The sequence below is a fragment of the Rhineura floridana genome, chromosome 3 (genome assembly GCF_030035675.1).
Source record: "Rhineura floridana isolate rRhiFlo1 chromosome 3, rRhiFlo1.hap2, whole genome shotgun sequence".
Classification (NCBI taxonomy): Eukaryota; Metazoa; Chordata; class Lepidosauria; order Squamata; family Rhineuridae; genus Rhineura; species Rhineura floridana.
The window spans coordinates 18,684,635-18,698,352 of record NC_084482.1 but is presented as its reverse complement, the minus strand read 5'-3'; the positions used below and the strand labels follow the sequence as shown (position 1 = coordinate 18,698,352).

The following is a 13,718-nucleotide window of genomic DNA, read 5'->3' as shown; positions in this document are numbered from 1 at the left end:
TCCAATGGCTTCCTGGTGGCTGGGGATTGGTCTTGTTTGTCTGGAACGCAGGTAGTTTGGAGGGCAGGTGGAAGCAGGGATTGGTTATTGCCACTAGTGTAAATGTACTCTTACTGTTCTCTAGTCAACTTCACTTGGTTGCCAGAAGGAAAAAATATGAAAAGATAGTGTAAAAATAAGCAGTCATGACTTTCACTCTGGTTTGTGGTAGGGCCTGGACTTATTTTGCTTTTTACAAGTACAAGACTCTAGTCCCTGAAGAGCAGATGAGGTGGTTAACTTTGCCTAGATTATACTAGATTATACAGCATGGTGCTGGCTGGGGCTGATGGGAGATGTAGTTCAAAAAAGTAACTTTTCCAAGCTCTGCCACTTGCATGCCTGAATACTCCATAGAAAAATAGTCGTGTGGCACTTTAAAAATTGCTAATGGTGAGGAGATTTTGTACACTAAGCCCTTACATGCAGAAAGCCAGCATATGCCAGGGAGAAGGGTTCTAGATATAGGCAGGACTGTGGTTTTTGTTGGGGGAGTATTCCTTCCTTTGAGCCCTTGGCTGCAGCCTGAAGCGGTGCAGCCCAGACACAGGTTTATTGCATCGTTTCTTCTTTTGTAAGGCCTTGCCTAATGTTTCCGATCTTTGCTGCTGCAGAGCTTGCTCAGCCTGTTGATTTCTAGCTAGATTATAGAAGACACTGCAAATTTCTCTGATCTTACAAAAAGCAATCTTAACTTTCCACTCCTCAGAGGTGAGACGGGAAACAATGCCCTTGCTCTTTAATCTTAACCATGTAGCAGCTCCTGGTGGGCAGATAAAAACTCTTCATATGAGTTGCTCTTGAGGTTCTAGCTACAAAGAACTGTGTCTTGACTCTCCTCGAGAGGAGGCAAATGGATGTGTGGTCTCTTGCCCCAATGCTGTGCCTCCCTTTTTCAGTGCAATCAAAGTGTCTGGATGATGCCCTTGCCTTGTGGAAGCGACTCCTCTCCAAGGGTAGGACTCCAGCAGTACGTAGCATTGAGCAGACAGCAGCATCCCTGCACATCATGGCAGCATTGTACAGAATGATGGGAAAGGTAATGAGAGCCAGGCACTTTGCCTGGCTGGAAGTCTATATAACTTCTTTTGGATCTCCTTTGGCTTTCTGGAAGCTCCCTTCTCTCCCCTACATCCCCACTCTCGTCCAAGGACTATCTTGTCTCTCTCTTGGTAGTTGGCTGTGGCTACTGAGAAAAGCCTTGGAGCAGTAGAATGAAGGCTTCACCTGGAAATGGCACTTCCCATCCCTAGCAGGAGCCCCATTGTTCTGGGTATGAGGAACCTTTGGCCCTTCAGATGTTGCTGAACCACAACTCCCAGCAGCCCCAGCTAGCATGGCCAGTGGCCAGTGAGGATGGGAGTTGTAGTTCAGCAACATCTGGAAGGCCAAAAGTTCCCAACACCTGCATTATGTTATTCCTTCTCCCTCCCCCTCCAGTCTAAGGTGTTTCACTGTCTGATTTGATTTTTTTTTTTTTTTAAGGGGGGGAGAAGACAGAGTGCAGGAGTAAGAGTGGCTCACACCTTTAGGATAAGCGTGCAATATTTAGTGTTCCTTGGATAGCATCATCTGCCCACAGGCTTTGGTAGTCTTAATTCTGGCACTACGTATAGGCAGAGCAGCCAAGGGCTTTTCTACATGCATCCTTGGGGCGGGGAGAGTGATATGCTACTTCCGAGGAGCTCAGCCAAAATGTACAGAGTGGGTGGAGAAGAGCTAGAGAGCAAGTTGAGGTAGCTGCGCTTCTGTGGCACCAGCCTATTTTCTTCCAGTGGCCTATGTGTAGGAGGAGGAAGGCCAAAGAATTTGGTGCCAGGGAAATGTAGGTCATTCATGCACATGTCCAGAACTGCATGGCCCAAGTTTTGTGGGGGTGGCAGCAAGGGTAGCTTAGAGGTGGAAAAGAGGCCAAGGTGGGGCGCGTGGTGCTTGCCTGCACAGCTACCAAGAAAGAAGGTGCTCAAAAACACCTCTCAGCTGTAAGTGGCTGTTCCTCCTCCTGTGCTGCATGGAAGCTCTGCGTGCAGGTGATGTGTACATGGCTGCTCTGTCATGAAGTGCAGCTTGATCTTCCCGCTTCCCATAACATTGCCTTGTTGCTGTCCCTCGCCCTTATATGTGTGTAGAAGAAGTATGTGCAGTCTGTGTCTGGGTGGGAGGAAAAAACTTTTGTTACAGCTCCAAGAAAACTCATATTTGGATGAGTCCTTGCAATCTTGCATGGCGGTTCTTTTTCCGCTTTGTCGCAATGTAGATCCATCTGCTATTCTCTCTGGGTTTTACCGTTCTTTATTCTAAGCTGGCCTTTCTTCCTGTCACAAGGAAGGCAAAGTGGTTCCTCTACAGGAAGGGCAGGGAACCTCAGGTTGGGGGCCACATGTGGCCGTGCAGGACTCTTCCTAGGCGCTGCCTCTCACTGGCCCTGCTCTGTGCCATCCTTGTGTGTTTTTGCCTGGCTGGAATGTGTCCTTGAACTGTGATAATGCTTCCTGCTTACCTAGATAATTTTTGGGGGGGAGGGGAGGAGAAGGGGTATGAGCCTCTGACTTCTGTATGGCTAGAATGTAGCCTACTCACAGCCTGTCCCAACCTTTGGGTCTCCAGATATTGCTGGAGTACAACTCCCATCAGTCCCAGCCAGCATGGCCAATGGTCAGGAATTATAGGAACTGTAGTCCAGCAATATTGTGGACCCAAAGGTTGGGAAAGGCTGGCTTACTGCATCCATTGCTCTGCCCACTTTTATCCTCTAGCCCCGCCTACTACTGGCATGAGGTTCCCAGAAGGTTGCCTGTGAGGGAATGTGGCCCTCAGACTGGAAAAGCCTCCTCACCTCTGTTTCTTCAGCTGTTGTTGGACGGTGGACCAAATTTGCCAACTTTCACTGGCTGTGTGTTAAGATGTTAGACGTGTACTGTTTGGCTCAGTTTCCTCTGGCAATGAAAAGAAGACAGACGTCTCCACAAGTGTTATATGAACTGAACTGAACTGTCTTTCACTCTCTTGCACATTCTGGAAAAGGCAAACTAGCCAGGCTAGGCTGCATTTTGACGTTAGGGAAGGTCGAGTTGATCAGAATCAGTTTTTTTGTTTCTTGGCTCCTCAGTTGATGACTGCATGCCATCTGAGGAAATCTGCTCTGTATCCATGAAGGCTTTCCTGTTGGGTCATGGGAACACTTATGGCAGAGCTAGAGGCCTCGTGAGCAGGTCTGGGGTACATAGTTCCCCAGAATAAGAAAACTGGTCATCCTGGCTGTACTGGATTGTGCCCCGCACCACACACAGTATATATTTAAATAGTTTATTTCCACTCTGTTCTGCAGCCACTACAGGCCATGGAGAGCTATTTCCTCATCACAGCCCTCTCCGCTGCACTTGAAGACTCTGTGGGGAAGACCAATGCCTTGTGCCAAATTGCCAAGCTTCTTCTCCAGCTGGAATGTCCCATTTATGCTGAGGTGAGCATGAAGAGTAACCTGCTGACAGCAGAAAGTCTTGTGTGCAAAAACGTCTCAGGTTCAATCCCCAACATCTCCTGGTAGGCTGGGAAAGATTCCTGACTGAAATCCAAGAGAGCTGCTGCCAGTCAGTGTGGACAATACTGAACTTGATGGACCACAGCTTTAACTCTATAAAGAAGCTTCCTGTTTTCCTCTCCCAAAAAACCACTATCCTATATGTACTTTAAAAAACAAGCTGTCTTTTTGTTTGTGCATCATTTCCTATTCTGTCTAGCCCAGCACAGGTTGACTGGCAGCCGCTGTCAGAGGTATTTCGCCCAGTCCTGCTACCTGAAACCTTCTAACTGGTGATGTCTGGAACTGAAAGCTGCTCTACCACTGTGACATGGCCTCTTAAGGTCCAGACCCCTGCTGGCTCCCCAACCTGGGAAATGTGGGGCTTGAACATACTTCTCCAAGGTTGTTTTGATACAGGCATGCTCCACCTTTCCATCTTTAGAAAGGTCCCCAAATGTACTAACAATCTGCTTTAAAACAATCCTGAAAACATCAGTGAATGAAGGAAAATGTAACTCAGCAGAGCCCTCAGAATCAGAGATACTTGAATAGAAAATTGCTGTCAGACAGGTCTTTCCCCCCCACAATGCACTACCAGAGAGCCATGCTTTCACTACATAGTGGAAGGCGACTAGTGATGGAGCCAGGCAAACCTCCTTCAGGAGGGCATCTGACATCTGTGACAGTGCAACCACATGCCTGTCTCCTGTACCTCAAATGGTTGGGTTGAGTGTGTGAGTCTCCAATGTCTCAGAAGGCCTCCAGTGTCTAAAATAACTGTGACCCAGACAATTGAAGGCCTTAAAGTTGAAAACGAACACTCTTAGCCCTGGAGACCAATAGATAAGATATCATCAGCGGGAGCAAATATGACTGCTAAACACCTGTATCACTGTATGATCCTTAAAGTTAAGAATCTGATGACAAACGGGCAAGCTGATTCTTATTGAGAGCTGCAGAATTGTTTTCTTGACTATTTTCTTGACTTAATTATCTTTCTGCTATTAAGGTCAGCTGCTGGTGAGCAGGACAAATGCTGGCTAAACTCCATTATTTCAACTCCAGTGGACTACTGTTGTGCTAATTTGTACTTTTGTCCTAGACTATCTTAAAGGAAGCTGAATCCTGCCTGCAAAATGTGGACAGAAGGAATGACTCCTGCCTGCTGACCAATCAAACGCTAGCTGTGCTCCATTGCAAGCTGTGCTTAGCAAACTGCAAGGTATCTTGGGTGACTCTTGTATTCATTGCATTGCGCTGAGACCAGTGAGCAAGGGTGCTAAAAACACTTTCTGCAGTAGGAAGTCATACTTTGTGTGTGTGCGTGCCACACAGGAGAGGCTAGAAGACAATGTGGAAATGGTGCTTTAGGCTCTGTAGGGCCCTAAAGGGAAGCCTCGTACATTCTCCTATGGCTAATACTTAGCCCAGCCATTCAAAAGCAAGATAGTCCCTCTGCCAGTATCTGATTCTTTCTTGCCTGTAAGTAGGTTGCACTGATGAGTTATACTAGTAGAGGCTGAACTACTTGTCACAGCTAAGCCATCTTCTGGACTTGTTCAAGATCCATCCAGGTGGGGTTCCTTTTTGTATTCATGGGCTTGCTGGAATGAGTTGAGCTCCTCCATCATTTGGTTGCTTCTAAACCTAGCTTCAAGTCAATAGGATTTTATCCCATTGTCTGCAATATCAATGGGGGAATGCTGGGTCCAGCTAGGATATTCTACGTTTGTATTAGCTTCAAATTGCAAGCACTTCCTGCCTTTCAGGAAATCTCTTTGCGGTTGGGAATTGTCTGCAATCTGATGCATGAGTTAATTGCAGGATGTGCCAAACATTTTGCAGAATGGGAAGTGACCCCCTCTTTCTTTTCATGGACAGATTGAAGAAGGTGTTGTCCAGCTAATAGAAATCCTACAAAACCCTGCTTTGCAAAGGTCCTCTAAGATCTGGTACCTGCTCCGGGCCAACGCTCTCCAGTTAACAGCTGCTTATCTTTGTCTACCAGCTTCCACCCTCCCACTGTTACTCAGGCAAAAACTCTGGGCTCAAGGTGAGTGTGGAAACTTCTGTCCATCTTCTCCTTGATATTGATGTGTAATCCATTTCATACATGTAATGCATCTGCCGATAAATGGATTGCTGATGATGGAGGCTTTCGAGAGCTCTGAACTGAAGAAGGTAGCTAGGCATTCACGCACAATGGGAAGGCATTCTATTCCAGATAAGTGTCTGAATCTGAACTCTTAAAGGTACCCAATTGTTAGTCATGATGGGTTGTATTCAACTAAGTCCTACTCAGAGTCATGGGAATTAGTGGACCTAAGTTAGTAGTGTCTATTAACATCAGTGGGTCTATTCTGAGTAGGACTAACATCAAATACCACCCGTTGGTTCTGGAGTTGGCTGTCACCCCCAGGGGTGAGCAGCATGTCATTCCCAAGCAGAAAAGAAATGGCCAATTTTATATTCTGGGGCATCACTATAGTGGAGTTTGGCAACCTGCATTTCTTGAGGTGTTGTAAATCCCACCCATCAAGCAAAGATTGACTTTAAGCCAGGGATGGAGAAATGTTGCCTCCCAGACGTTGTTAGGCTCCTGCTCCCATCATCTCTGACCATTGAGTTTGCCAGTTGGGGCTGCTGGCAGCTGGGAGTCCAACATTTGGAGAGCACTAGGTTGCTTTCAGCATATATCGTGGAAGCTTCTGTACTTTGTCTTCTTAGGTGCACTAGCTCTGCAAAGAGTACTGGCAGAAGTAAATCCGCTTCCCTCTTCTAGGGAGCCCATGCATTTCTTGCTAGCTAATCAAGAGTTCCTCGTCTCTGAAAGACAGGCTGCCCTGTAAAGTGTTCAGCCCTAGGAAAGCTGGCCTATCCTTGTGGGAACTGAATATGTAGCACACAGAGGTCTCTTTGTATTGGTTACTTGTGGAAAGGGTTCTTTGAAACTACAAAACTGGAACGCGGTGCTCATGTGCAGTGTGCTTTCTCTCCCTCCATGCAGGATGGAAGACCCCCGAAATGGCTATGGGTGATGCGCACAAACTCTACCGCAGCATCCTCTTGAACTTCTCACTAATCTGCAGTGACACGTCCACTAAAGATGTTCCAGAGCATCAGTTTGTAGATCATGGTAAAATATTATTTGCAGTTACATGTACTGAGACTGAGGGTATTGGGACTATTCGGTTGTGCTGAGGCTTAATGGAAAAATGGCTGAAGCAGCTTAACTAAATTTAGACTGTCTATATTCTGGTTTTTATTGATTTTAAAATTATGGCTTGTTCTACTTTTCGTTGTATGCTGCCAGTTATGTCATAAAAAAGCTGGGATGCATATGCTGAAAACAAACAATATATTCCACCACATAGTCTTGAAGCTTAGTTGCTCTTCAGCAGTAGAACTGCTTCCTAATCACATAAAACCTACTGATTTTGCAAACAAACGGTCCGTCAATTGCCACTCTGTCTTACGTTGCTCTGCCAAGCTCAAGCAATAAAATTTTGAACAGCTGACCTTATTTGACCAATGGGTAAAAAAAACAAAACAGAATGAATTCAGCTGCAAAATTTGGTACTAGTTGCAGTGTTCAGTATCTGGATAATCAGCTTTATTAATTTTTTTTAAAAAAGTTTCTAATCCTTATAGATGCATGAGTAGGTTTTTAAGAAAAGTTGGAAACAATGCTTAATTAAATCTTGGGGGGGGTGCAGAAGAAGACTTTCAGTAGTGGGGAGCAGGGCCTCGGTGCCCTGAACAGCTCATTGCCCTTCGCCATGACTACTGGTAGAATAAATAATGCTAATTAGGAGATGATTATTATTATTTATTCAATTTGTATGCTGCTTTTCAGCAGAAATGCGCTCAAAGTGGCTCACGACACAAAAGAAGAAAAATACACATCAATGTAATGTTACTGTAACAGTCCATTGTACACTGAAACACAATATCGCAAAAGAAACAAAGAATTCATGATTATAATATAAATGTTATAACATTTAAAATACATTATAAAATACGCTATCGGAACATATGAACCAGAGTCAGACATGAAAAACATTTCCAGTATAGTGAAATATTAAGAAAAGATATAACCAGCAACCAGTTCTTCAAAAATTCCAAATGCTGGACACGGCAAGCAGATTTCTTGAAGCCTGAAGCAAAATGTTTTCTCTCCTGCCTTGATGTAAAGGCCGGGGCTATCAGGCAGAGAGGGAGGATTCCAGGAGAGCAACAGCGTGCAGGCATCTGCCCAGCTGAGTGGTTCCAGCTGCTGCTTCCTGTCCAACAAGCCTCTTGTATATACAGGGTGCAGATTATGGGTTACCTTGGTGCAGAATTTGTGCTTAAATGAGAAAAACACCCATCCCTACCCAGTAAGTAATATGACAGCTGATAAGACAGTTCATCAGAACCTTGTTAGTCGGAGTTGAAACAAAGGCAGCTATCTGTCCATCAAGCCCAGTATTATCTATTTTGACATGCAACAGCTCGCCACAATTTCAAGCTGAAAACGGTGCTCTTCACCACCTGCTACTGGATTCTGTCAACTAGGGATGCTGGGGACTGAGCTTACAGGCTTCTGCATACAAAGTATAGAAATTCTGCCACTTTGAGCCAGGACCTCTCTCCTTCAGTTGCACGCAGGAACCTCTTGCTTAGTGATCATCTGCAAGCTTCACAAATGGCTAACAAGTGTGGCTGCTTGTTGGAAAGCATTTAGCTACTTTTTCCATCTATTGAGCATGCTAACTTAGTGTGCTACTTGAATCCCACATTTGATGAGTAAATAGTCTCTTAGTGAGGTCACTCATACTGTAATTCCAGGGTGGTAGTGGCCCTTTGTCTGGAATTAGTCCTCAGAGCAGTCTTATCTGGCTCCTAGTTACCCTGCCAAATTTAACACAATAAAAACTGTACAGTTGGGGAATGTGTGTGCATTACATTATTTATTTATTTATCATTTGTTTTATATCCCGCCCTTCCTCCCAGCAGGAGCCCAGGGCGGCAAACAAAAGCACTAAAAACATTAAAACATCATAAAAACAAACTTTAAAACACATTAAAACAAAACATCTTCAAAAATATTTCTTTAAAAAAGCTTTCAAAACATCTTCTAAGATTAGAAACGTTTTAAAAAAAGAAGGCTTAAGAACATATTAAAAAGCAATTCCAACACAGACACAGACTGGGATAGATCTCAACCTAAAAGGCTTGTTGAAATGATTATCAGCATCATTTATTACCCGCCCTTCACCCAAAGGTCCCAGGATGGGTTACAGCAATAATAAAATATGACATCAAAAACAATTTAAAAACAATCTAAAATTCTCAAACAGGGTATGTCCTAAAAATACATGTCTCATGTCAAAGGCCGGGGTGAGGAGGTGCATTTTCAGCATTTACCTAAAACTACAGTGAGTTTGCCGAATGCATCTCAGTGGGGAGGGAGTTCCACAGCTTAGAAGCTGCCACAGAGAATGCCATCTTCTGCCCCCCCCAACCTTCTGAGGGTGGTGGAGTTACCAAAAGGGCCTCCTCTGCTGATCAGAACACCCAAGAGGGTCTGGAGGGAAGGAGACGGTCTTTCAGATATTTAGGAACTAAGTTGTTTAGGGCTTTAAACATTAACACGAGCTTCTTAAATTGGGCCCAGAAAGAACTGGCAAACAATACAGCTGTTTTAAAACAGGGGTTATATGAGATCTAAAGGAAACCCCAGCCAGTAATCTGGCTGCTGCATTTTGGACCAGTTGAAGTTTCCAAGTCGTCTTCAAGGGCAGCCCCACATAGAGCGCATTGTAATAATCCAATCTGGAAGTTACCAGAGCATGGATTACTGTGGCCAGGTCATCTCTGTCCAAAAGGGGCCAAAGCTGGCGAACCAGCTGAAGCTGGGAAAAGGCAGTTTTAGCCACTGAGGCCACCTGAGCCTCCAGTGACAATGTTGGATCCGGGAGTACGCCTAAGCTGCAAACCTGCTTCTTCCAGTGGAATGCAACCCTGTTGAGAACAGGCCTTCTCCCCACCTCCCAGACATGAGAACTCTAGATGTATAACACCTCTGTCTTTTCAGGATTCAGCCCCAATTTATTGGCCCACATATGAAAGTATGTCTTCTGCTGCCCCACGAGCATTTTGAAAGATCAGACTGCTGCCCTCAAGAGGTGTATTGGCATCTTTCAAGAAGCATGCTTGTTCCTCTGCCACTCTCAACAGACAACCTTGGGGTCTGGTCTGAAACTCATGAGGCAACACCTTGCTAAAGCTAAGCAGGTCTGGTCAGTGCCTGGATGGGAGACCACTGGGGAGCCCCATGCATGCCACTCTGAGTTCCATCATGAAGGAAATGGGGGAATTCCTCCCATCCACGCACATGATGTTCCATAGCAATGAAACTCTTATTGCTAAGCAATGCCGACTGTATTATACAGCCCGACCAAGTGTAAGAGATTATGGTTCTCAGACAGGTGTCAGGTGAATAGTGGACCCCTAAGAATAAGATGCTGACTGCCTAGTCTTAATCTATGTGGAACTAAGATCACACTTCAGCCTGTGATATGCTTTGCAAATCTTAAACATGGTAGACCTGAATGTAAGCTGCCCTACACCCGCATAATATTTGTATTTTTTCCCCCTCCCAAATTTAACCATCCTCCTCAGGTGACAACCTGGTGCAGAAGTGGCAGGTGCTGGCTGACATGTTTGTTTGCTCTGAGAGGTTTGTCTCCCTCCTTGGCAGGATTGAGACTGTAAGTGAAGCAAAAGCTTTCTGCCTGGAAACGCTCAAAATCTCCATGAAGCTGCAGTCAGTTCGATGGTAAGGGATGTAAATGGGTATGGCTAACTTGTGGCCTCCAGATATTGTTGGACTCCCATCATCCCTGACAATTGGCTTTGCTGGATGGGGCAGAGGAAGCTGTACTACAACAACATCTGGAAGGTCAATGGTTCTCCACTCCTGCTGTATAATTTATGTATTTTATTTATTTATCAGCATATTGGTATACTGCTATTTTGTTTCAAAAAACATCAAAGTGGTTTACAACAAATAAAATCCGTATTGTAAAAACCATTAAAAATACAATAAACGTAAGAGCAACTATTGCAAAGAGACATCACTGCATGAGAGTGGGGTTGGGGAAATTACAGACCCAGAATCAAAATGTGAATTTGCATTGGCTTTGTCCCTTCTGAAGAATGTGTCTAGATGCAGGGTTTCCTTAGTTTGGTGAGATCTGTGCAGAGCAATGATTATTTGTTTATTTATTTATTGCATTTATTTCCTACCTCTTCTCCAAGCAGCTCAAGGCGGCATACATAGTTCTCCCCTTCCTCACTTAATCTCCACAGCAACCCTGCGAAGTAGGTTAGGCTAAGAGGCAGTGACTGGCCCAAGGTCACCTGGTGAGCTTTGTGGCTGAGTGGGGATTTGAACCCTGGTCTCCCAGGTCCTAGTTCAACACTAACCACTGCACCTTGCTGGCTCTCCAGTGTATTCAGTGTATACTTGTGTATGAAGTCACCATGTTACACGTTTGCTGCAGGAAACGGGTGTAACACTGATGTTTTCGACAGCAATCGCTATGTGTGAAACTGACCTTTTATTTAGAAGTAAGTCCCAATGAACCCAGAAATGGATCGGGTTGTTCGTATGAACCCATTGGCAAGATGGTAACCTTCCCTCAGTCATATGGCTTTTGTGAACACCGATACAGAGTTGCACATTGAGGTAGGGTGGCCAAGTAGCCAATGCCATTTACAAACCAAAGGTTGAAAGGGCTGACTGTGAGGGAGGGCAAACCTGCCTTCAGACCAGTGAAGGCTGCCATCTTGTAGAGTACTGGGAACCCTCTAATGTTTGCTTGGTCTGCTGTTTCCCCTCAGGTGCGCTCGCTTCTTGGTCTTGAAGAGTGGATTGGAACTACAACGCAGAGATCTGGAGCTTTGTCGTTCGGACCTTGAGCAGGTCCTGTTTCTTCTTGAATCAGGCACAGGTGAGGCTTCCCGCTTCTAATAGCCTAGGCAGGGATTAAACGGTGGAATTTTGAGCCTTTTGTCGCAAGGAAAATGGGGAGGCAAGTAGCAGCATGCAGATGGGAGCCATTTTGCTCCATGATTTAACTTGTGGGGATAATTCAGTCTTCCTCTTGAAGGATAGATCTGAACTGTGGGAGACATGAATTCTGGTTCCAGACGCTTCGGACTGCATTTATTCTAACTGTTCTGAAGTGGCAGAAAGCAAGGAGGGTCTGAGAATAAGGGCTGTCAATAAAAATATTTTTATTAGTTATCAAAATATCTTCTGCTTCCAGTTTTTGAAACTACAGAGGAAAAAGCTGATGTGAAAATCAAGCCAAGGAAAGGCAGGTCTAAGGACAAGAAGCCTCAAGGCCTGTGCTTGGAGCCCTCTGACGAAGAGCAGCCATTCTTGCGAGAGGTCTCCCTTGAGTTTGTTGACATAGTCTCCACGCAGAAGGAGAAGGCTCTAACCACCTCACCAATTCTTCGGCCAAAACAGAAGAAGCATCTCAGCATCCTGAGCCACCCAGCTGCCTGCTCCTGCTCCCTGTGCTCTGACGTGATCCTCTCGGGTGTCTGCCTTTGCTGGCTGGTCACCTCTGCAGAAGGGGAGCTGGCATCTGGGAACAGGGTGGAAGGGTTGTGTCTCCTTGAGGCTAGTCTGAAACGGTGCACCGCTGTGACTCAGCGAATCTCCAGCATGGTGGCCTGTGTTTCTCAAGGCGAGAAGGCTGTGGCCCAGCATCAGTCCACAGTTCGGCTCCTTGATGATCTGGTAGCGCGTATCTATGTGACTTTAGCAAGGCAAAGCATGAGTACCGGTAGACCAGAGAAGAAACTTTGGGAAATTCTGGAGAATGGCTTGACCTTGCTGTGTTCTAAGGAGGCTTGGCTACCTGGATTTGAATACCAAATGGCCAGGCTGCTGCTTGTCAAAGCTGTGGCTACCATCTCTGTCCTAGCTTCCAGTCAGAAGGGTGGTGCAGAAAACCTCTTTTCTAGTGCCTGGTCCTGGAAGTCGCCATTGTCTCTCCATGGGGACCCGGAAAGCAAGCAAAAGGCAGCAGAAATGACAGTTGATGCAGTTTGCACACTGCCCCTGAAAAGCAAACCGCAGAAGCAGCGAAGAGCTGAACAAAAAGCAAAGTCTAAGAAAGTCAAAGGAAACAAACCTCTGCTTGCAGTCAGACCTAATGATCCATTTGCCCTGCCTAACTCGGATTCAAAGGCTGCCCCAGTTGTTCTTAGGCTGCCTTCTGAACACTGTACCCCAGCCCAGAAATCCCTTCCAGCCTCCAAGACAAGTCTGCGTTTGGCAGCCAAGCCAGCTGTTGCCCTCAAAGCTCCATTTGTAGTTTTTGAGGAATCTTCTCCAAAGTTGAATGTAGAACTTCCAAAGGCTCCCAAGGTGTCCAAAAGAATGAAATCTCGAATTAAGGTACATGAGAATACTTTTTTTTGGGGGGGGGGATCAAATTGTTAACCATAGGCAGCCCTAGCTTATAGTGAACCTAAAAGCTGCCTTGCTTAATCCAGATGTAGGGATGGCCACCACATGGCTTTAAAAGGGGTTTAGATATAGGGCTGTCAATGGCTACTGGGAATGATGGCTATATATTTCCCCTGGGATCGGAATACCTGTTCCTGGTGGTCACTAGGAGAGGTGCTATTGCCCTCATGCCCTGCTTGTAGGCTTCCCAGAAGCATCTGGTTGGACATTGTGGGAAATAAATTGCTGGACTAGCTGAGCCTTTGGCCCAATCCAGCAGACTTTTCTTACGTTCATGAACTTTTCCTTCATGAATAAGCATATAAGAAGCCAGTGCAAGGATTCCTGCTAGTGCAACAGGACTTCCTCCCATCCCCCTGCTCCCTCCTCAAATCTGCTCCAGAGCATCAGGAGAACCTCCAGAACAGAGCTCAGGGAGAGGAGAGGGAAGATTGTTCTGTCAGGCAAGTAGATAAGCTTGTGCTCACAGAACAATATCCTTAGTGAAAACAACCCATGATAGTCCTATCCTCCATAACCTTGTCCAACCCCCTTCTTAAAAACCGTCTAAACTAGTGGTGGTCACCAAATCTTGTGGTAGTGAATCCTATTACTATAAAAGGGTGAGGAGAAAGCAAAACA

General features: G+C 45.6%; 1 protein-coding gene across 5 annotated transcripts in view; it reads left to right on the top strand.

Annotated features, from left to right (window-relative positions):
- The window catches only part of ESPL1 (extra spindle pole bodies like 1, separase), a 48,576-nt gene that overhangs the window by 18,631 nt on the left and 16,227 nt on the right, over nucleotides 1-13,718 (top strand). For all 5 annotated transcript variants that reach the window (XM_061614728.1, XM_061614727.1, XM_061614724.1 and 2 more), the window contains exons 11-18: nucleotides 939-1,078; nucleotides 3,368-3,502; nucleotides 4,665-4,784; nucleotides 5,444-5,615; nucleotides 6,570-6,698; nucleotides 10,229-10,385; nucleotides 11,453-11,562; nucleotides 11,881-13,025. In XM_061614728.1, coding sequence (XP_061470712.1) covers nucleotides 939-1,078; nucleotides 3,368-3,502; nucleotides 4,665-4,784; nucleotides 5,444-5,615; nucleotides 6,570-6,698; nucleotides 10,229-10,385; nucleotides 11,453-11,562; nucleotides 11,881-13,025 — 2,108 coding nt within the window. The remainder of the gene's footprint in view (nucleotides 1-938; nucleotides 1,079-3,367; nucleotides 3,503-4,664; nucleotides 4,785-5,443; nucleotides 5,616-6,569; nucleotides 6,699-10,228; nucleotides 10,386-11,452; nucleotides 11,563-11,880; nucleotides 13,026-13,718) is intronic.